The sequence below is a fragment of the Ambystoma mexicanum genome, chromosome 2q (assembly GCF_040938575.1).
Source record: "Ambystoma mexicanum isolate Mex_15411 chromosome 2q, UKY_AmexF1_1, whole genome shotgun sequence".
Taxonomy (NCBI): Eukaryota; Metazoa; Chordata; class Amphibia; order Caudata; family Ambystomatidae; genus Ambystoma; species Ambystoma mexicanum.
This window is the reverse complement of record NC_090924.1, coordinates 327631829-327656625: the sequence shown is the minus strand read 5'-3', so window position 1 is coordinate 327656625 and position 24797 is coordinate 327631829. Positions and strand designations below refer to the sequence as shown.

Sequence of the window (24797 nt, the reverse complement as noted above, 5' to 3'; positions counted from 1 at the left end):
GTGGATCAACTTCAGGGCACCAGTGGTCCAGGGATGAATATCGGTTTCTAAACCATCAATCAACCCCACACTTCCAGTACACCAGAAGAGATCCAAACATATTAAAAACACAAGCAAATAATAAACCTCCTTGTCCAACTTTGGTAACATCGACGGATCCGGAAGGTTATGGGTCGTTTGTTAGTTGCAACACAGCGAAAATACAAGTATTACCCAGTGATAAAAGGGACTGCACCAGAACTCTTGAACTCTTGGCTGGCGAGACATTGTTTTGAGGAGCTGCAGCGACGTGTGTTAAGGATACTGTTCCTTTAATTTCAGGTTCTACCTTCAAAAGCGACGTCCGGGCGCAGAGCGGAGTTCGGTGACGAGTTCAGTCTGTACCAGTCCGCGCCGGCCCGCTAAGGCTGTACGCCCGTGTCTGGAAACATCAGGATGACTTGAGTGGTAGCAGGAGCTGCTGCTCTGCCCAGATCACAGACACAGCAAAAATCACTGCTGTTTCGTCAGAATCCCGTGAACCTGACAGCAGCGCCGCAGGAGGTAAGAAATTCCGATGTAAATACTATTGACGAGTTTGCTGCAGTAATGGGCACCGACGCACATGTGGGAAATGACAAACTGCCGTCATTAGCAATATTAACAGAAAGACTAGTAGACTTTGCGTCGGTAAAAAGGCACTGGTCATGGCCGTGAGCAAGTCGAGTATGCTGCCTTATGAATACACTGAAGTGGAGTCGTTAGTACTTCCCTCACCTTCGGTATACATAGATGCAATTGATTTTGTGGAGGGGTCACCATTTGAAATCACTGATTTAGATCTTATGGCGATAAAGTTACACAGTGATGATAATAACGTCATGGCAGACAACCATCGAGAAGAGCCAGAGCAAACAAGTGCAATATTCCTCAACTTAAGCCATGACAGGACGGGAGGTGTCCAGGAGACGAACGCTAAATTCCAGTGCCTGCAACCGGAACATTTTTGCAGATACCCCGTCCCTGCTCTTAGGTAGCAGGAGAACCGCGGGGTTACAAGGGCCAAATAGCACCGTGGAGCCACTGAAATTAGCCCAAAGGTTAATTAGGCCAGTTGAGGATCCAAACAAGACAAACGAAAGGAGAGAAACAACTGGAGACACGTAACGATGGAGATAAACAGGAAGAAGGAGCACAAGTGCAAAGTAGTAATGTAGAAAAAGTCAACTGAAACACTGCGACAATGCCATAGTATGGATGAAGCCGTTGTTGAAATAACTGCAAGGGAAGTCTGCCTGACCGAAATATTAAAGGCTGACTTCCTAGTAATACATGACCGTTTAAATGATAGTTACAGTAGCAAACATCAAAATAAGAAAGGTCCAAGGCAAACGTGTTTGTCGCTGAAACATAGAACTGCCTCTAACCAAGACCCCCCCAACCCCCCTAAGAACTGCCTCTAACCAAGACCCCCCCACCCCCCTAAGAAAACTGATTTATTGGTACATATGGATAAATGAAGTGTAAATATGTCAACAAACAAAGGGGGGGGGGGGGAGTGATTTACACTTAGGAAATTATGGGCGTCCTAAAAAAGACTTCTCCAACTGCAGCACTGACTAATCTGTAGCAGGATGTATTGAACAGGAGCAAAATGTCAAAAATGCCCCATCAACTGCAGCGGGCATTCAAATACATAACAATGTAATGGCTGCAACATTGATTGCGCTCCTGCCTTTCATGCAGCTATATGAATCTTTAAATGATGCAGTGAGGGACCAAATGTCAATGTTAACAACAATACAAAACAAGCTCCTGTCCTTGGATGTCTTTGCCCAAAATATTGCATCAAGAATGGACGGTATCAGGTAATATCCCCATATATATGGTCGCCGTACATAATATCGCCGGGAGAAGGTTGTGGCGATATTATATGGGGATAGGGGCAGCCAAAAACAAAACAAAAAAAAAACAAAAAAAAAAAAGGTTTGAGGGTTGCGGGGGTGTCCCCCGCATATTCCATGCAATGATGTCCCCCAAAAAAACGGCAATTTTTCTGTGATATTTTTGCATGGCGATATTTTTGTGGGGACATTACTACATGGAACCGAAAGGACCACGAAGCTGAAACTTCCTTAAAATGGCAATCGCGCCTTTTTGATGTCGCACGAAAAGCGACAGGAGATAAGGATGCTATGTCCGAGGCAATCATCGAGTGCACAAAATGGACGCGCCATAATGTTGCAACAAGGAGACGTTCGGAAGAGGACGAGGTGCTACCAAATTTAAATGCAGAGACAACACAAAAAGCAGAAAGCAAAAAGATTGCAGAGGACTAACAGGACGGAAAAGTCCAAGGATGTCGAGCACAAATTTTTTTTATAAATATAGATGGGAGGTTGGCGAATTCTGGGACAAAACTGGAGACTCTAGTGATTTCTAAGTCAGTGTTGGTTACTTGGATTCTGGGGTGTGGGCAATCCTTGTATTTGTATGATTCGGCCTCTATTTGGCTGAACCCGGGTTTAGAAATTAATAATAAAATGCTTAATTGGGGGGGTTGGGCTAACAGGGGCATTCTGAAAATAGGGGATGTATGGGGGGGATAGTTCAGTTTGAAGAATTAGCTAATCATTATATTCTGCATAATAGGGAGGCGGGTAGATATGGGCTTTTGGAGCGGTTGCTGGTGGAAAGATTGCAAATGTTGAGCGGACCTTTGAGTGGTAGTCCTCAGATGTGAGATTTTTGCTACGTCTCCTAGGACAGTTTCTACATATGTTAGGTTGATGCCTTTGCAGGACTGTATGAGGAATTCCTGGGATCAGTTATGAATGAAATGGGTGTCTGAATTGGAAACTGATCTTTCTGATGGCTTGTGGGATAATAGCTGGAGGGCTTCGGTGAGGGCCAAGGTTGATTTAAATCTGAGGTATATTCACCAACGTCTTTTAGGCCGTATTTATTGGACACCAGTGAAAATGAGAGAGGCTTGGCTGATGTAGATCTGTGCTTGGGGTGTGAAGGCTCGAGAGGGACCTATCTACATATGCTCTGGGAGCGTAGCAGAGTGCTGGACTTTTGGAGAAAGGTTTTGGATTGCATTGGTATGGTAGCTAGTATGACACTGCCTCGTACATTTCCGTCAGTGATTTTCCTTTCAACTGATAGTCGAAGTGTGGCGATGTGGGATTGTTCGGAATGGATTGATAGAGCGTTGTTGATGGCCATAAAACAAATAATGAAGGTGTGGAAATCCAGGAAGAAGCCATATTGCGAGAAATGGGTGTTGGATATGCCGACGCTCTCTTGGTATGAGAAGACTCAGGCAATTGTTTGTTGCACTGATGTATATGGAGTAATCTTTTGCTTGTTTCCATTCTGTTACTCAGTTGTATTATTTTCTGTATAATTATTAAAGTTGGGAATAGTAAATGTATAGATGTGGTACCATCTAGATTGAGTAGAGTTAAAAAAAGATCTCACAGAACGGACATGGTGTGGATGAAAGCACGACAATAGGGTGTCCGGTGGTAAATTGTGGCAGCAAACCTTTCACTGGTATGGAGAAAAACGATAGTGAATCAAATGGGTCCAAAGTGATGAAACAAAGCATGGTTGATCCCAAAATAATAAACTTGACTAAAACATTGTCATTTGGGATTTTCAAAAGTGCGATTAAAACACTGCAGGTAGCCGGTAGGAATAATGAAAAAGATACAGATGGTAAGATTGTCTCAACGAAAAGTATACAAAAAAAAAAAAAAAAAAACGGCGGCAAAAAGAGCACGCACAAATAAAGCAAAAAAATTAATCAGAAATTTAACAACTCCACTTGTTCTGCTTGCACAAAAAACAAATCCATTTGTGCGAGCAGAAAAAAAAGATTCATAATAGTCAGAAAGAGACAAATGATGTTGGCCCAGTAGTAAAACCAGTGATTGGCTCAAAAAGACAGAAAATTCCACTGCTGACGACAACTCATCACCGGAAGTGTCCATCGAGCTGTGAGAGTTTTCAACCTTTTCAATTGATGAGGAGGAGACACTGGATGAAGAACAACTCTCCAGTGGGCAGATGAACGATACTCGCATTCCTGGCACAAGTGAATTAAGATCGATTGCATCCAAAAATGGTGTGCCATTAAAACAGCAGAAAAAGGCAAAGACACCCGAGTCCCGATCGAATTCAAGTGATAAGGAAGGAAAAAAGCAAGAGAGACAGAAAATGGTAGAAAATGTTTCTCCCACCAAATTAGACCCAAAACAAACTATAACACAACGACTTAAAGCCAAGAGACAAAAGTTTGAGATAATCCAAAAATCAAACATAAAGCAAAGAAATGGATTATGGAAAATTCAAATTAAAAACATATTGAATGAGCAAAAAGACATTAATCTAAATAGAGGAAATGTAATGAATTTACTACATTGTGTTTCGACATTAGACAAAATAAGATCTGATGAAGTCGCTGTTGTGGAATATTTGTCAGAAGATCGAGCTGATTGGGTAAACCTACACATCAGATCAGGTTCAATAGCAACAAAGATACTAGATGCCAAAAAATGAGCTTCTGTTTTTTGGATTTGAAGTGCAGCTCATAAATTAGCAGATATTAAAACAAAAATATGATAGTGATTCAGAAAGACAGATTCCAAAAGAACAAGGAAGAGAGAAGAGAGAACTTGTGGACTGAATTAAAAGTGAATCAATCAAGGAAAAGAGTATCTGCTCAGAAAGTCTACAGTAAAATACAACACCCTCATTTCCAACACTAGCATAATGTTCATAACAATGAGGAAACCTGTGTATTATCATCATGGAACACAAGAGGTTTTGCTAATTTGTTTCAAGGAAAGTGGCAATTGGTAATGGATTCAACTTTAATATGCCTGCAAGAAACTTGGCTAAGAGATCCACCTATTTGTGACGGATTCACCGTCCTTCTGAATCCTGCCGGAATAAATCTGTATGGTCGACCCTTTTCAGGGCTTATCACAATGGTTAAAAATAACAATGAATGGAAAATAAAATCATGGCAAAATCCAAACATGTTTGTTCAAGCAACCACATTGGAATCCACTACCTTAAAAACAAAGGAAAGGACGAGGATGGTAATTAATATATACTGGAATCCAGCTATGATATCAGAAGTAAAATGTATCTCATTGGTAACTACTTTGATGACTGATATCAGAAGCAGATCCTGAAATCATAATATGTGGTGACCAATTATGCGTGGCTTAATAAGTCAGCAGCGGGGCAAAATAAAAGCGAAATAAATGGGAATTCAGTACAAATGGACAGAGGAACACGATGGACCAAAGAAACGCTTCAAAGAGATTGTATGATGTTGAATGGCTGTACGAATGGAGACATTCCGACAGCCTATACCTCGTAGCGAGGTGAGAGCAAAAAGACTCTGGATTATATTTGGGTCTCAAAGAACTTGCTGGGTAAAATCAACTTGTTGGCTGTATTAAAGACATCTACAAGTGACCATGATGCAGTAATTCTAACATGGGTCAGAGCGGTACAACTAAACCGGATGATGTACACCGACAAAATAACCATGAACAGAGCAAATCGGGTGAGAATAAGTGCAGAACAAGTGCAGAACAAGTGAGTAGAATTACAGCAGATTTCTGTAATATAGTGACACAAGATGTTGGTGTCAATCCTCTCTTGCAAAGCTTTGTGATAAAGAATAAATCCCATAATGCTGACTTTGTAATGAAAGCACATCCTTTCAGTGTAAAAATAAATGAAGAAAAGAAAGAGCTGCGAATAGACCTAAAACTGTTGGAGAATGAATTTGGAGGATGGTCAAATGCAGATAAAAAAGCACTGAAAGATATCATACTTGGGTAAAGCCCTTCAACGCCATACGAGGGCAAGAGCAGGCGGAAACAATGTTGAGCTTAATTATGCATAATGACAGCAGATACATCTGGGAGATTTTGAACACTGGTTCCCCGAAACATGCATACTCATTATCAAATGGTGTTAATGGTGCTAAATGGGTAGAGCACTATACAAGCTTGTTTGGAAACCACAGAATTCTAAATATGTCTCTACCCTTAGACAATTTAGAAGCCTGGCAGGTTAATGAAGCCAGAGACAACATTGAAGTGGCAATTCAGAAATTGAAAAACTCGAGGGCAGTAGGCCCTGATGGGATATCAAATGTGATACTTGTGGGCAAGCTTCATGGAAGCACTTTTCAAGAGGATTGCTGTAGAAAGGACCTTACCAGCATCGTGGCTGCGAGCAATCATGGTTCCAGTGTTCAAGAAGGGTAGTAGAGACGATCCATCCAACTATCGTCCGATCACCCTTCTTGACACAATGGGAAAGGTCTTTGGAGCATTCTTAAAGAAAAGGCTGTCGCGCTGGGCAGAGGATGTTGCATTGGTGGATGTGCGCCAATCTGGTTTCACAAAGGAGGTGGGAGTGGAATTAAATCTATTCCTCCTGAACCTGATAAAACAGGATGCGATGAGGAGAGGTCGAAAGGTCTACTTTGCATTTATAGATCTCAGTCAGGCCTTCGACAGTATGAATCGAGACCACCTGTGGGCCAAACTAAAATCTCGGAACTGTCCTGGTGAATTGTTGGAACCTTTAAGGGCACTACATACGAATACCTCAATGCGCGTCCGTTTGAACGCTCAGGGCGAACTTTCGGATGAAATCATAACTGAAAGAGGAGTGAAGCAAGGTTGCCCCCTGGCAGTGTTACTATTTAAATTATTCATCTCGGACCGGCCGGTAGCATTAAGACGACCAAGGATATTTCCACCACTAATAAATGGTCAGCCAGTGAGCTGGGCAATCTATGCTGATGATATTGTGCTTATAGACACTACTCAAATTGGGTTGCAAAGACTACTTGTTGCCCTACAGGGCTACTGTGAGACAAATGAGCTACAAATTAACATCAAAAAATCCAAGACCGTCTCGTTAGGCCAAAAAACGAAAGGAAAAAAAAAAGTTTGTGTGGCGATTAAACAGTGAACCATTAGAACATGTAAACAGCATACGATATCTAGGAGTACTGTTTAATACCTCATTATGTGAATGGGAATGGACACAAGACCTTGCTGCCCGGATGCAGACATTTGCGACGCAGGAAGCAAAACTTCATGCGGCTTTTGGTAAATTCACTTTTATACCTGTGCTGACCTTTTATCGCCAAAAAGTGGTTCCAGCCATTGCATATGGAAGTGAAGCAGGTTGGAACATTTCCTGCGACATATAGACAAAGTTAGAAGGAAAATGTTGGCGACGGATACTGGGCTTACCACAGAATGTATCAATAACATCAATACAATATGAATTCGGGATAGAATCACTCTATGGAACGGTTCTGTAGGAATTGATAATGTTCCTTAGAAAACTAAAATTAACACCTGGAGCATGCAAATATGACATACTGAGGACACAGTCGAAACATCCTTCAGCCGACCTGCTAAAAAAATGGGTGACAAAACTGTTCCTTATAATTGAAGAGGCAGTTGTGTCATGGGAAGCGATATTAACAAGACCACAGACTGTAAAAAACAAACTGCGTCAGAGGAATTGGATTGTGAACGATGAAAAACGGAAAGAATTTGTTTCGACTATGGACTTTGGTATTGCCTCAAAGAAACTTGATGACACCAAAATACTTAACTATGTTTCTGTCTCTGTATCATAGAGATAAGTTTCTGCGTTTGCGACTACATTTGTATAAGACTAAAGAGATACAAATGATAAAACGTGATCCTACAACTGTAGATAATCTGTGTAGGTATTGTAGGAACTATAAAGAATCAGTGAAACATCTAATGATCGAGTGTACTGAGATCTCATTACAACGTTCTCTGCATTTGTTGAAATTTGCACCACAGAATGATAACATGGATGAATGGTGTATATATTAGATGTCAGGTGCTAACTCGTCTGACTTGTGCAATAATGAATTTTATTTGCAATTAGAGAATTCATAAACATAAAGACAGTTCTGATGAAGAACAAGAGAAGAAATGAATAAAAGGAACTAATGATTGTAATGAAAAGTTTGTCTTTTATGTATGAAACTAAGTTACAAATAAAAAATAAATGAATAAAAAGGGACTGTCGCGTTAAGGTTGTATAACAATATCTACTTTAGTATTATTCAAAAGATAGTTCTAGCACACTACAAAATACAACCCACCCTGTAAGGGAATGCCAGAGGACAGACAGTTTCAAGAAGGAAAAGGGGTGCACTCTGGATACTGACAGGAGGGTAGTCGGTAAAATAATCAATCCCAATAGTTCAAGGATACTTGGTTTCAGAACAAAAGGAGCAATGGGTCATACAATGTCACTAGGGGCCTTTGGAGAAGGACCAGAGGAACAGAACCACAATGTACCTTGTGCTTGTAGATGTTCTTAGTGTTCAACAGGGTCAGGTCGATTTAAGGGTGCTTTGCAGCTCTTGCAAAAGAGTTCAAGAAGGGAGACAGCTGCAGGTATCAGGTGGCAGGCAGTTCAGTGAGCGACGCTGGAAGGACGGCTAGGAAGCTTGCTTGCAGAGCCTAGTAGGGCACGCTGTGTGCTGGGTTAGGTACCGGTTCTGGAGCTGCTGGAAGGTCCTCTGGATTCAGCATCTCCCTCTGTTCCCTGGGAGATATTTAGGGGAGGGATCTTGCTTTCCTCTTGAAATCCTGGCCTTCCTTCACTGGCAGAAGCTGTAAGGCAGACTGTACCTTCAGCCACGGTCCAAATGTGTTCTTGTTACTCCTTGCAAAAAGGGCTCCAGTGATTGATGTAGGCTAAGCCTACTTTGATGAACCAATCCTGGGTCCGCCCCAACAATCTCATGTATGCGTGAGGTCATAACCAGAGTGCTTTGCAACAGAAAAGATAAAGGGGCGAAAACATGTAATACTAAGTCCACCCATCTTCCTGTCTGTATGGATCAAAGGGTCTTTCTGGTTAATTAAGCTCTCTCTGGTTCCTGATTAAAGCGGCAGGTCTCCCTTGGAGCTGCGGCAGGAGCAGACTTTTTGTCTCTGCCAAACCACATACTCATAACTTCTGAATGGGGTCCCCCCCCCTGCTGGGATGACTACTGTAAATACATAGCCCAGACACGACGGGACACTGCCCTTGATACGGAGAGGTGGGAGCTGGCTTCAGGTTGACACAGTGAATATCAAAAGGTTGGAGATTTCCCGTCTTCTTAATCCTGTGACCAGGCATCCTGTGGGCCTGCTTGAATTAGCTCTGATTAGTATACAAAGCTGCCACCAGCAGCTAACAACGGACAGGGCATATCCTTGGAGACTTAGTTAATTAGGCTAGCCATGGCAGGAGGCAGGTTTTGCCCCCCCCCCCCTCCTCTGTGATGTCTTGATGTACTCCTGGCAGTCATATCCAAAATAAATATGACAGGGGGGGGGCAGGGCCTGTAGGCTGTGTCCGCCCAGAGTACACGGGTCAAAGTGTAGGTCGTACGGCGAGCATAGGAAAATGTGTGCAGATTAGCCTCACATTTTCCGGAGGTTGATCTACCATCATTCAATTTCATTTAAAATTTCAAAAAAGCCCAGACGAGCGCACACCCACCGTGCAGATGGTCGAATTCCTCACATCAATTTATCCATTCAACATCAGCAGAATCCACCCCCATCTTACCATTCACCTATGCAAAGTGCTGCCCAATGTTCTAGTCGCTGTTCACAATGCTCAATACTGCCTTTGCCCAACTTAATTCTTAGCCCTTCATTCCCTCCCAACTCCTGAACAAAATGCTCCACCTGACCAATTGCACACCCTACACCGCTCACTCAACCAATCAATCCAACCTGCACTTTCCATCACCAAAGCAGTTGGTTTCAATGAAAAACGGCATGATTTTCTCATGTCTATACATTCCCTTACCTTAAAGAGCCATCTCCCTTTACAGGGATCACCACCATCTTTGTTTGAAAAACCCTCCAACTCCTCCCAACACCCAAATCTTTGTATACCTCTCCCAATTGCCACGATCAGCTACTCTTAAACCACGACACGTGATTGCTCCACCACTTGACCTTGGGACCTCATGTTCTTCAGCACATTGCAGTCAGATGGAAGTGGTTTGCGTCCAGCAGCAAAATAGTTGTTTTAGTGCTGTGGAATGTTGGTCTATCACTCAACGCCTTCAACCTCACCTGCCTGTTGTGTTAATGTTAACAATTTCTCAACTCTTTAAAGCAACTAGAACATTTATAAAACTATGAATTTGCAAACTTCAAAATGCAAGAGACAGATAGTGGGCCGCTCAAAAACACTAAGGCGACAACCTGTTACACCCTCAGATTTACTTTCAACATCTAGAAAATAATTTAGGAAAAACATTCAAGCATCATCTCAGTTTTCAAGCTTTTCGTTAATCTTAATTGAATAAGGAAGCACTAAAGCAAGGGAAAGCATTCAGAGATGTTAACATAATGTGTGGGAGCCCCTCTACAGAGAACAAACCTGTTCTGTGGTAGGTTCCCATTCAGGAGGGCCTACAACCAGGTTTTAGCTCTCAGTATCTTTCACAGAGGAGAAGTAGCCATTTGCATACCAGTCTGGTCCCACCCAACTGGGCATCATGTTGAGCCGGAGCAGTCCCAGAGCTTAGGGACAGAATTTGAGAGGATCTGCTCTACCGCTCACAGCCCTTTATATAGTGGATTAAGTCAATAAGTGCTTAGTATTTTGCAGTGAAATCTTATGACCGACCTCACTCAATCTCTGCACACCACTTCATTTTAAAGGTAATGGTTTACAATACATTGCTGTCCGCTGCCCTCCGATCACAGATAGCATTGCCTTTACGACCTGCTGCTTACACAAAGGATGTGTTACATGGCCAAGCCCCATCATATTTTGGGGCTAGAAGGTTGAAAGCTTCCCATGTCTTTATGCTGGAATACTCGCTTTATGCAGATGTATGGTGCCTCGCTTCAAAGGACGAGCCTCTTCACTCACTCATAGGGTACTGCACCAAAAAGGGGGAGCAACCAGATACAAAGGGCAGAAAAAACGAACTGGACAAGCTCAGCTGAAGTGGCCAGGTATTTTAAAGTAACCACTCACTTGCAAGCAGATTGCAATCAGCTCCAATGCAAAACAGCGGGGTTCACTTTAAAGACTTGGAGGACTTCTTGAATTAGCACGATTTACTGTCAGTTGCATTTCCATTCACCTTTGCTTCTGAGCGTGAATACACGTTATGCCTTTATACACAAAAGAACCCCATACTTAAGCAGACGATACATTTTACTTCTCGAACACAAAGAAATGCATTCTTGGGCATGCAAAACATAATTCCATAATCCGATTTATTAGTTTTGCAAATCAGCATGTGGCATTAAAAAAACCCAATCACTGGTTTGGTTATTATTCACTGTCTTTAAATACATGAATATGAATTTTCAAAATGATTACTGCAATCCCCAGCTTACCAGTTTGCCATTTTCTGAGCAGTGGCTGAGAGAGCGTCTTTTCAGGTCTCCATCTTCAAGGTCCGGCAGTGGCTTCCAAACATCCCCGTTATCACTGCTGGGCGACTTCATGGAAGAAGAAAGGGACGTGGTTGAATTCCCCAAAGTGGAGTTTAACGGGGAAGTGGAAGAGTTCCCCAACATGGAGTTGGGTGATATGGGCGAATTCTCAGAGATGGAGTTGCTGGGAGACTTTGGAGGGTTTCCTGAGGTGGAGTTGGCGGGAGACCTGGGTGGGTTCCCCAGAGAGTCCCCTTGCTCCATCGCTTCTGCACAAGTGATTCGCAGGCTCCGCAAGTACTCATCCGTTTCTTTGTCCACCACCAGTAGGCGGGTCTCATTCTCCAGAGCCTTAATCCGCTGCACAACCTGCACGTATAAATGAAAAGAGGGACAATTTTACTGGACCGATTAAGTTCAGTAAGGAAATTGAAGTATGGCTCCACCCAGTGTAGCTTCTCTAAGTTAACTTCTCTTAAACAATAACCATATATTTTGCATAAGCTAACTGAACAATTGCACTAAAAACTCAGTACATACGGGCATCGCCAGCCAAAATTAATGATTGAATCAGGTACTGAATGGCTTGCTCACTTAGGTCGAGAGACAAGAGGTCCACCCTTAAGCCTGTGCTTTGTAGGAAATCTTAAATAAGTTGAAATGACAATTCTGAACCACCAAAGCTCAGCAACACATCTACCAAGCTCAGCAATACATCTGTGCAAAACATTACAGCACGTCGCTTGTGAACAATGTCCAAAATGTGATAAATTAAATTTCTGTATGGCCCATGCATTGGGTTGGTGATTTGTTTTTACTCATACCGGCTAGTTTATTGTTTTTCGGTCTTCTTAAGTTATGTAGAAGCGAAACAAAGGAGTAGGTACCCACGCTAGAGAGAATTCGGCATGCACTTATGAGAACTTTGGTATCTAGTGGTGCACTCATGAAGTTAGGAATGTCTTTCATGCCGATGCAGAATGCTTGGTTCTAGATTTAAATTAGGTCTGCCATACAGGCATCATACTGTGATCAGGAGAGCAGCACGTGTACCTGATCACGGACCGATTTATCAGGACCACAACGCATCAGCCGCTAGTGTGGTCCTCCATACTAGTTCGCATGCTGATGCAACACATATCGGTGCAACCGACAAATGGAGTGTACTGTTAGCCTTCATGAAATGTCTATCCAAAGAGATCTATTCTGGGGAAATGTTGAAGACAAAATGGATATACTGACGTGAATTTAGGAGTCCTACTCGTGGGATGAGGATATTGCCCATCTGCTCATTAACTGAATTTATCATCCATTAACTACATTAACAGGCAGCCAAATACAGAGTAAGGTTGGGCCGGGAGTGCTCTGGATAGTCCCAGAAACCTTGTGATGTTATACAAGATCAGCACTAGGCTCCTCGTGGTTCCACTGCTCTAAGTGTTGACAGAGGAACACTCTGGCTGCACCTCTGCAGACTCGAACCAATCGTAGCATTCACTGTTCTGCACCTTATACAACTGCACCACCTTACTTGCTAGTTTGCATGCCACATCGGCTCGGGTTTTGTGTGTCATCTGGTAGAAGATGGGGAGTGTCACTACTCATGGACCAATGCCCCCTTTATAAACATCTAACCACTCCATGCCTCGCAGGCTGCCTTCACTATTGATGCCAACGGCTTGACTATCTCTGCCAATTGCTGGAAGACGCTCATCAAATCATTAAACTAGAGCCTATGGTCCTGTGAAAGCATGGATATTTTGCGTGTGACACAAATACGCTCACTTGTAATCAAATAAATATCATGAAAAAAAGATAGCTGCAAAGATTCAGGTTGCTGGAAGCTTAGTTCCTTAAAGTTTGAAGTGATGCATTAGAATAGACCAAGACATAAGCAAATAAGGTCAACTGATCATCATAAGCGCATTTCTTTTTCACACATTAATTGCTTTACTAATAAACACCGGACTGGATTTTGCCTCGGGAGTGTGAGAGCCAGTCCAATTTTCAAGATGGTTACATGGAGTACAAGTTACAACGGCTTGATCACACCCTAACAGATAACCCTATCAAAGCAATCTGTTGATTCCCCATTAGGATCCTGGATCCTAAATCCAGGCCTGCAGGTTTGAAAAAGTCTGGTCTCCGTAGTGTTAATTTATGGGCTTTCCAAGGTTTGCTATTACATCAGAGAGAGCATACCGACACTGATTCAATGTCCTTCGTGACAGTTCAATGAAGGGTCTATACAGCCCAAATGTAATAAATAGGGTGTAAGGCTCCTAGTCGCACCAGTGCTGGACAAATCCATAGAAAGAGGAAACAAGTTCACGTGAGCATCAGTTATCACAACTGTACACCACATCGCTCTAGGGGTCTTCTATCAATCGTGCACAATTCAATCTTTGCTCTTTTGGTGTAACCAGGGAGCCCAAAAGACCAAAAGCGTTAAGAAAACCTTCAACGAGTGAGACAGCCTAGCAACAGGTCCATGTTCACACACAGAAGAGGCAGGGGAGCGGTTGTGCCCTCTGTACTAGGTACTTCTACCAACAGCCTGCCTCTACCCACTTATACAAAACACTTTGCAGACTGCCTGCCCCCACCCTCAAAGTCAAAGTTCTGTGGGCACAGATAACATGGTCAGATATTTACACTTTTCATTGGGTTTGTTTATGTCTATTTTATTTGTAAAGCACGCCTGGCCCAAAGGCATCTCGGCGCATATCATTTGTTACAGTTACGTATGGACAAAAATGTGCTATTACACAGTGTAAGCAGTCAAGATACGCAGTATGCAAGAATATAGAAGACTGTACATACGGGAGGCAGGCACTGAAGAATTAGAGCATGGTAGGGGCGATAATAGAATTGGTAATGTACATGCAGAGTTAATGTAAACTGAACAGTCTTAGGCATCTTGGGTCACCAGCCAAGTCTTGACTTTGTATTTGAAGGCGTGGAAAGAAGGTTCGTTCCTGATAAGGATGGGCAGAGAGTTCCATAATTTGGTTTGCGAGTACAGGGAAACTCATCCCACCAGCTTTTTGGAGTTTGTATCTGGGTATGATGAGAGTGAATTTGGGCGGATCAATGTGGGCGTGTCGAGGAATGGTGAGCAAAGCGATTAGCCAGGTAAGTGGGGGTCTGATTGTTGGTTTCATTCGAGCAGAAAGTTTGAAATTGTCTTGTGAAGCTGAAAGAAATATAGCAGGAATCCCTTCAGCAAACGTAAACTGAAAGGGAAGGATGGGCAAGTGGTGGAAAGCATTTCATCCCTTCCAGTCTAAACCTGTGAGGGTCACAAAGTTTCACAGTGTGCTTGGTAGATTCTTGGGAAGGTTCTTCCCCCCCCCCCCCCCCCTCCCAGTCCATAGGGGCCTCCACCTGCAACCCTTCACTCGAACGGGCATGATGCCCTTCCACAATCTGTGCCTGCAATAAACGGGGTAACCATTACTTTCATCTACACTGTGCCCATGTGGGGGTGGGAGGACTCAGTCATCATATGTATAGTGCAGTGTGTAAATGTGGGTCATAGCAAGCAAGCATCCAATAATTGTGCACTGTGCCTGCTGGGAGCACATTAAATTATTGCCCGGTTCAAGTGTGAAAGGACCCCTTGACTTGCTTTATGCAGCACTGTGCTTGCTCATGCACATCCCCATTCCTCACAGTAGCGATCGGTTCCAGGCTCTGACCGGCAGTGTGGCCAGCAAATGACAATTTCCATTAACATAATGGACAAGCTTCCAAAACGCCACAGCCGAATATTTGCGACCTCATAAAGCAGCTTTGTTTGGGGAGTCGCCTTGACAAACACTCCTTTCCCTAGCGATTTTAGATAATTACATTTTAGTTTATTTATGAAAGAACGAATACGAACAATGGCCATTATTATTCCCCATGGTGCGATTCTTTATTTAAATTTTTTTTAAAGCAAAAAGCAACAGTTGCTATTTCGGAGCACGTTTCATTAGTTGGAACTTTGGGAACACTGTCCAAGTTTCAAACGGAGCCGGCACTGGCTGCAAAGTCAAGCTGCAGTGCGAGATTTAAAACAAGCTCGCAGCCAGCGCTTTCAAAGTTAGAGACTACCTGCAAGACAAAAAACATTATTAGCTAATCATTTGGCTCCCGATTGTTTGCAGCTGTTCATTCTAAAGGCTGCTGAAGTTGAGCGTGCTACGAAAAGAATGGTGATGGCTCTAGGCATTTAGCAGCTTGCTGTAGGCCTCCTCCCTGCATCCTTCGCGATAGTCGCTCCCTCGAGGATGCTGGGATAAAAAGTCCCCAAAGTCTGACATCACTTAACCCAAGAAAACCATCTCCAACTTGACAAGCCCCTCAAAACTAGGATCTTGGACTGTTTTTTTCTTTTCTATTAAGTGCTAGAATTTTTCACCCCTTCTTTTTTGCACTAATTTCCAAACTTTAACCACGTTTTTATTTGGACTAGTAACTATTCTAGCTTACATTTCTCTGCATTGTGGCGCAACTAGGGGGGCTGCATGTTCGAGCATGTGATGCACTGCATTCATCACTAACAAAACGTTTGCAGAGGTGTTTATGGTTTCCCTGGTCTCTTTACCAGGGTGAGGGACCCATTGGCCGCATCGTTTGGAGGCACGTGCGTGCAACAAGAATCGCTTTTCTTTTACAGACCCCGCCTTCCATAGCAGTAAGCAAGTCCAGCACATAGCGGTTCTGCAACGTCATCAACCAGAATGCTTGCATCTTCATGGCGTTGAGGCCTTGTTTGGTATCATTCGCCAGCTGCATCGCTTCCCAGTGGACAATCTGGAACCACTTGGCGATGACAGCTGCTTGCACCCCCGGCAATAGCAATGAAGCAAAAACATTTCTCTTCTTTACTATAAAGTTTGCATGGATCTGGTAATTTCTTTGAGCAACTGTGATGAATCTCGCGGCAAATAGTTTGACCTCTGTTTTCTGCGCAATTATTCTTTTTTTCAGGCAGGATACGGAATATGGGCAGCTATGGCAGAACTGGTAGGGGCATCTGACACTGATGCTGGTGTTGGGGCCGACAAGCCACCTGGTCCCACTATCAAGTACTCTTAAGGGACCACCAGTAGAGCAGAGTGCAATGTGGACGGCGAGCAGGTGCCACCCCCCCATAGTGGTGCGAGTTGCAGAAAGGTCTGCTGGCCGCAGATCCAGTAATTGTCCATCACTGCTGCGGTCCCTTTCTTAAGGTCTGGGATGTATAGTGTCTTATTGCACTTGTTGTATGCCCCTACTAAGACGCTTCCTTCATTATAAAAACACAGTCCATATTCCCCCCGCTTCTGTACTTTTACTGGTTTCTCCATCACCTCGATCCATGCGAGTTTCGCTTCGTGCTCATTCAAGTAGCCTCTGCATACGGTATTCACTTTCTGGATCTCTTCTACTCTGAATACCACGAGGCTACCCGCCATTCAGCTCATTATAGTATCTTGCCATTGGTTTGCTATGAATCTCATACCCTCCAGCTTCGGGTAAGGTCTTTGTACACACTGTGTGCTTCTGGGGTTGCGGGCACGCTGCAGTTCATTCGGATCCATCATCCCGCGTTGTATGCTCCGTGCCGCAACTTGCATAGTGTGAGATGGACCAAACATTAAGCCTCCAAGAGTGGAGCCTCTTGCGGCATTAGTACCTTGGGGGCTCCACGCCCCCCCCCCCACACACACATGCGGTAACAAGGAACAAATGTAACAGCTCAAATTAACCCTCTTTTTCCCCACAAGCTCATGTCTGCATTTGCAATTTAGCATGGGGGTTGGGGGGAAGGGGCGCGGGGACTGTTTACGTCCAATAGCTCAGTTCACAATACAGCAGAGTAGAGTATAGCATAAGGTTGGAAAAGAAAGGTAATATAAGCAACAAGAACAATAATTATGAGCATTAAAAACAGATCAAGGGCTTCTTTAAGTATGGGAAAAACTAGGAGGGATTCAATTGTCCATGTTAGGGTGACATGCATGATCCTTAAGTGAGGGGAGCTGTTTATCGCCTGCGTGTAGCATAGACGAGCATGGTTAGCTTGACACAAACGGCTACCATAAGCTAGCTTTGGCTCCCCAGGGCAACTGATGCATAACAAAATGCACCAATGAGGATTTGGAACAAATTCGAAATAAACATTGGGACAATATCTATAGGACATTAAAAGCATTAAAAGGTGTCAAAAATAATGGACCAAATAATAGATTTGCAACCTATGTGGAAGTTAGATTTATGGAACGCTATGCACTAGCTTCTTGTTCGCCGCAGTGTTCGCGCCTAGTCACTGGTTATTACTGAATGTCCAGGAGCTGCGTTTAGCTCCTGCTCATCAAACCTGAATTTGATCCCAGAGCATGCATGCCAACATTATCCATTCAGGGTAACTACTCCTGTCCTGGTTTTACCGTTGCATTCTGGGATGTGCAATCCTGAATTTATAATCCATAATAAACTCAGGACTACAAGTCCCACAATGAAAAGACAAAACTAGGGCCATACGAGATCATCCCAAACGGATTGGACAATGTTGATATGCATGGAAGAGGACATTTTAAAGGGTGTGGGAAGAAAATATTTAGTGGAGTTCATCAGGAATAACCGATTGATATCTTTGTGTAAAGACTGCAGGGGGTGTGTAGCTGTACTTCTGACAACTATATTGTATATACACAGCGCCCCAGCCACAGTTCTCTAATGGTAGCTATGGACGAGCAACTAAGGCTGACATACAAGGGAGGTGATGCAGGCTGGTTCTTGGTACAGTGAATCCCCAAGCTCCCCACTTTGGAATGTCCACACTATGTTAGGGGAAAACAGTCCTTTTATAAAAGGATTAAAAGTCAGGTGAGATATACAGAAATAAATAAGACTCACTTTGTACTAGAAATCTAATCAGGTTGTTTAACTTAAAATATAGAGTTCCCCGTGGTAAATTCAGTTATAATGCACCAACTGCTGACTGTTTTAAAACACATTTAAATTATTAGGTAAGTGTTAATCTCAAACACTACTGTAGAAAAGCAGGTAATACTCAGAAAATAAGCAGAATGCCTTCGTTAGTGTAAAAAGGCAATACTGTAGGATTTCCACCACCCCAACCTCGGCAACCTGCAAGGAAAGATTAAGGTGCGCTTTATGTTGTATATTACAGCCCAGTTTAAATATGTTAATAGTCTGCTTCTGTTTCTACAGGGCCCCCACCCTTAAGTACCTGGGAAGCTATAGTGAGCCTCTCCTTCCTTTTGGATTTGTGGCCATTTTCCAACTTTGGAACTAAGGATGCTGGCCCTTTAACACTGGCAAGGCTTTAACTCCCATGAGGCAGCGTGAAGCAGAGTGTGTAAGCGGAGTGTTTGGTGTTCAGGCTGCCTTCCTCTTTAGGCGTACTCTTAAAACGGAAGCAGAATCAGGTAATTCCTTTCCTCTACACCTATAACACAGCCTCAGAGTTTTACTATTTTTAGCTCAGTAAATACATTGCTGCTGCTTCCGTAAGGTGAATCGCCAACTTTAGGTTCCTTGTTCTGGGGTGGTTTGCCTAATGGACAGTACCATTTCCTTTTTGTAATTAGTTACGGCTACTCTCCTTTTTTCGTTGAATCGTAAAATAAAAACACCAAACCTTTTACATCTCCTTGGTCCAGTTATTAAACCTACAAGGAACAGAAAATGGCAGTTAAGGCAGCCTTAAACCTAGGAATGCAAACCCACGATCTGGCAAACCCTATCGAAAAGTGGTCACAAGAGCAGACTCACGGAAAAGAACCTTGTTGGCCTTGTTGGGCCCTCTGCCAGAACAAGAAGATGCTGCAAACGGTGGCCACACACATTTCTCCACCTGTTGTGGGGAAAATCAACGAATATTACCATTCAGTTAAGGGGGCCAGCAAAAACAGTGTGATGGAAGTATAAATACGGATATTGAAATTTTTAATATTACAAAATCAGACTATGGCGACCTAGACAATAACTCTTTGTTGGGGTTATGTTATGCGATGCAGAGTGCCACGGGGAACAATAGGTGTGTATCTGCAGCCACCTCTGGAAACAGAGCCGGGCTCTAAACCACAGAGCTCTACTCGCTTTTATTCAACATTCCCGAGGTCTCCCGGGCCCCGAACCAACGCCTCTCAGCCTCACCAAAATTGTTCCCAAACACCTCAAGTGAGGAAACCAGTGAAAAAACGCCACAAAGCAGTGGACAGTGACAACCAATGGAAGCTAATAACGCTCCTACCCTCGTGGCACACTTTGCCATAAAGATTCTTTCAAAACTGCGTGGACTCATGAAGTGCACACTTGTGTCCTCAATTGAAGAGACTTTTAGCCTTGGCATGTCACAAGGTGCCTCCCAGTGATCGTGGAATAGATCAGAATCTTCTGGGAAATTCTTCCCAACTAGGTGGAAAAGGGCTCCTGTAAGCCTGCACTGTGCTATAAATAAGACTGGAACTAGCATTACGGATGCTTCCATCCACATTACTAGGAAAGATGGAGGGCTAGCCAAACGGGCAAAAGCCCGGCAGCAGGCTACATCTATACTATATCAACCAAAGTAGTCTAAACCCCAACTAAATTACCAACTTAACTCCAACACTGTTTCGCTTGTACAGCATAACGGCAAGAAGGAAAAAGAAGGCTGCACGGAAAACGAGGCAAAAGAAATCCCCCCAAAAAACAAAAAAAAAACAAAATTAAATCAAATTTCACCTGGAACCCTTATCAGCTGGCTAATTCGGGATGTAGTGCGACCACAATCTCAAGTATCAGGAGTGGACTTAACTTAATCACCAACGGCCCTAGTAGCCTGTTTGCCACCAATTATGGTCCCTATGCAAGCTGGCCCCTTGCCTGGTCCACCTAAACCTCTCCAAACTAATCAAGTTATGCCTCCTACCCCTTCATTACCATTAAGATCAGATACATTGGGTGGAGTACGCAGACATCCTTGATCCAAAAAACTTTCACATTTGGCCGAGGGCCGGCCACAGACCTTTACGGATAAATTCACTAATAGATCGGATGTGGTATATGTTTGTAAAAGAGTCTTGGCTTTGTGTGTATCATGGTCATCAGATTTTAGCTTTGTTGAACCAGTCAAAAAACAGTGGGGACACCTTATGTGAGTTCATTGTGTAACTCGAAAGGTGTCGGCTCTCGTGAGAGCCCGCCAGGCAGAAATTGAGCATGTGGGTTACCTGGTGGATTGCCCATCCCAGTCTTAAACAACAAGCAGAAGTTTTGGCTGCCACGCAATTGGCAAGAAGGGCCCAAATGCCCACAATATCAGATGCCCTGGGGACAGACCAATCCTCCAACCATTGCCCGAGAACACTATGGGGTGGGAATGGTTCAGAACATTTTTGCTGAGACATTTGGTGGAGCCAAACTGATTGTTGAGGTGGCACCATGTGGCCATAGTTATTTTGTGCGCCGTAAAGGCTCCTTTTATCTCCTGCAGGAGTGTGATGTCATCCTTCTGCAAGAGACTTGGTTGACTAAAACGATCTACACAGAGGGTGACATTTTGTTCCAGTCCTTGGCCACGAAGGGGACATATGGCCACCCCTCTGGAGGCCTCATTATTGGGGTCAGACAAAACCTCCCAGTACACAGTGTGAACATTATTTTCAGTACACCTAATGTTCTGGCAATTGAGCTTGGTATGGACGCTGGAGGAAGAGTATGAAAATACTATTGATCAACCTATATGTGCCACCGACCTTGACAAATCTGCATCATCAATCTGGACGATCTCCATGAATGTATCGACACTATCGTACGACGTCCTTTCATCGCAGAATGTTTTTTCGCCGCACATTTTTTTAGGGTGGGGTTAGTAAATTATATATAGGGAGTGGGTGTTTGGGAATAAATACAAATTAAAGAAAATGGGGGGTTTGGTGGGGAACCCCCCCCAAAATAATTTTAAAAAAAATGTGATGGGTATTTCTGTTAAAAAAAAATTGCGGTAAAAAAAACCTGCGAAAAAACATCCCACGATGAAATGACATGGAACCAACACTATATGCGCTGGTTGACTAATGACAGCAGGCCATGATTTTCTTCTCCTATGCAGTGATCTAAATGTGAGTTAAGAGATACAGAAACTGGGCGAGCCTATGGTTTTGGTTTTGTTGACCCTGTTCATATTAGGTCCAAGAAAATGGTAACACTAAGGGGGCAAAGTGGGTTTCCCTTTTAAAGGATTGGGGCCTAATAACGCTAAATGGTTGTACGCTTGGGGATAGACCTAGCCAATGTACCTGGCATATGAATAAAAAAAAATGTTACAAAAAATAATAATCTACTCTGGATTACTTTTTCACCAGTAATACATGTGCAGAAAAAGATGAATCTTTGGTGATTCAGGTTACAGATTATAGCGACCATTCACTGCTAGTCCTTAGACTAGCCTGTCAAAATTGAGTGAATGTTTGGTAGGCGGTGGAAGGGTTAACAACCATGCAGGGTACAGGCTAGGCCGGACACCCAGGTATATCGAAAGGCCTCCAGGGCAGCCTATAGGCTCCTAAAGTTCGAATTTTCATCATTCACGTCATCTGGTATAAATAATATGGCTGAGCTACTGGCGTCCGAAACTGGGTCCATTAGCCATAGACACGGCTATGCAGAATTCTAAAAATACAATCATGTATTTGATGTAGAAATTAGAGATGCCATGTGACAAATGTGCTCTCGTATCCGAAAAGTTAAAAACACATTGAGGGTACGAAGTGGGAGGTGGAAGCCAAGATACAGTGGCTTAAGAATGAATACAATAGCTGGCTTATAAAACGGAGGGCCACCCAGACACTTCTCAGTTGCAGCTGACGTTTGCCACGTTATGTAGCAAAAACTCCAGGACGATTTGGCATCTGTTATCAAAGGCAAAATAAGACCCCAAAAATGGACGGTCTTCCTCAAAGCCAAATTTGTTCAATCCTCTACATCGGGGGCAAACGGGGTGGGTGGATGGTCATTACCCATGAAAATGAATTCTTAAATCCATCTTCAAATTAAAAGGCTCAAGAGCACCAGGGCCAACTGTCAAACACTCAGTCTTAAAGGGTAACCCGGCTGATTGGTCCAAGATTCTCGAGACCCTATTTAATAGAGTGTGTAGAGAAGGCATGGTCCCCAACATATGGCGACAGGTAATACTGCTCCCCGTTTACAAAAAAGGGGACAGATGCCTGAAAACTTCTCTCCCTCCTCGATGTAACAGGGAAATTGTTTGCCACCTTTGTCCTGGCCGCCCTGCAGAACTGGGTTACAAGATGTAACATACTGCAAATGACACAGACTAGCTTTAGGATGGGGTCCAGCACTACCCACAACATCGGGGCTATAGATAAATTGATTCAGGAGGCCGCGATGAGGGAAAACCCTGTGCTATACCACATATTTGTCAATTTCAGGTGGCCTTCGAATCATTCAATCGGCCATACTATGGCAGAAGTTGATAACCTTTGGTTGCCCCAAACGGATTCTGAACATTCTAATTACCTTACATATTAACACAGGTCTACAAGTGTGACTGGACGATGCCGGCTCACTTTCTCTGAGGGTTGACATAAACTGGGGGCGGGGGTGGGTCAAGCAGGGCTGTGCTTTGCCCTCCATGTTTAATATGTACTTGTTAGATCTTCCCCATTCATTAGCCTCAGAAAGGGGTTGTTCAGTCAAAATAGGGGCTACTGTTATATCAAGCATTTTATATGTCGATTTGGTTCTGGTGGACCACACTATAATTTTAAGTGCAAATTTAAAGCCTGGATTGATTATGTTAGAAACAACGACCTAGCCATCAATATGAAGAAGACCCAAATGAAGGTAATATCAGGTGGAAAGCTGCACCGGGCGAGACTGGAATCAGAACTAGGGCCTATTGATTATGTTGGGACTTATACATATCTAGGTGTGGAGCTGTCCACTGGGGGTAACTATCATATCATCGGGGGGTAGGGAAGCGGAAAGCCCGTCAGCTGAAATATGCCATAAACCAATTCTCTAAACGTACAGCAGGGTTCTCAATGGAAGGCATCATTAAACTCTATAAGCAGAGTTTTGTCCCGGCTATTTGATTTGGCCATAGGCGATCAAACGTGGCTGGATGTCCTCAAAGAGAACTTCTGGAGGAAAATACTAGCATTACCACAGGCCACCTCCATGGCTTATCAGAGGCTAGAACTGGGATTAACATTGTAGGTACAGTCTATGATCCGACGCAGCCTCTTGTATATAAAGTCTAGATCTAAACCTAAATTCCCTTTACTGGGTTGATTGTGATATAGCTATGTAGCAAAGCCCATGCTTAAAACAAGACCCCATGATTATCAGTAGCTTAATGATGAATGCTTTCAATCAATTGGGTGGATGCCTGACTGAGCGCAGTACTAGTTTTCCTCTGTTAAAAAGTATATATAAGAGAAGATGGAACAACGAGATTGGCTAAATAATTATTCTCACTTAAGACACCCTCCACAACCATACATTTATGCTGGGTATTTCCCATAAAATCCTATAAACCCAGAGCTATCTGATCAAATACCCCAACCCGCATGTACGTAGTGTTACACTACGCCTTAGAATAAATCAACTTCCCCGGCTTGTGATCCGGGGAGCATATATAAAGATGCCTAGAGAGTTGCGAATATGTTGCATCAGTAAAGACCCAGACAAGTTGGAAAGCCCCGCCAGGTCTGAACACAATGTGTAACTGGGTTCTAAATATACGTGTACGCTGGGTAAATTTGTAAGCGAGTACGACTCTGTTAAGTCTAACTTTAGGCATTATTGCCTAAACACAGACTCGGACCCCATTCATATAGCATTGTTTAGCCTATGGACACTGAACAAATCTTTTTATGGACTAATTGTATCCCAATTGTATCCTGCATGCAACTATAGGTCCCGGCAAAGTAAATTATTGTGTCATAAGATGAACAAGTTACTTCTTACCTTGTAACGTTCTTTCGACGGGATGTTCCTTCAACGTATTCCTCATCTTAAATATCTCCTTCCAGCTCTGCTGGCCTCGGAAATTTTTTTCTCCCTCTAGAGGGCGCTGCGCGTCGACGTCCTCCGAGTCGATGTCCCTCGACAGCCGCCGTATCGACGTAGACGTCATCCTGCCTATAAAGGCCGCGCGCAGCGTCCGTTGCTCAGTTCCGTTTTGTAGCCCACAATAATACTTTCTGGACTAAACTAATCACCCTGAAGGAGCGTAAGCTGCAACAACAAGGGAAGTAGAACTGCGGGGATGGATGGGAGGGTCGATGAGGAATACGTCGG

At 43.5% G+C, this 24797-nt stretch overlaps 1 protein-coding gene across 2 annotated transcripts in view; it reads right to left on the bottom strand.

Moving 5' to 3' along the window:
- Positions 1-24797, bottom strand: part of NHERF2 (NHERF family PDZ scaffold protein 2) — an 835001-nt gene that overhangs the window by 722401 nt on the left and 87803 nt on the right. For both annotated transcript variants that reach the window (XM_069647323.1, XM_069647324.1), the window contains one exon: positions 11448-11855. In XM_069647323.1, coding sequence (XP_069503424.1) covers positions 11448-11855 — 408 coding nt within the window. The remainder of the gene's footprint in view (positions 1-11447; positions 11856-24797) is intronic.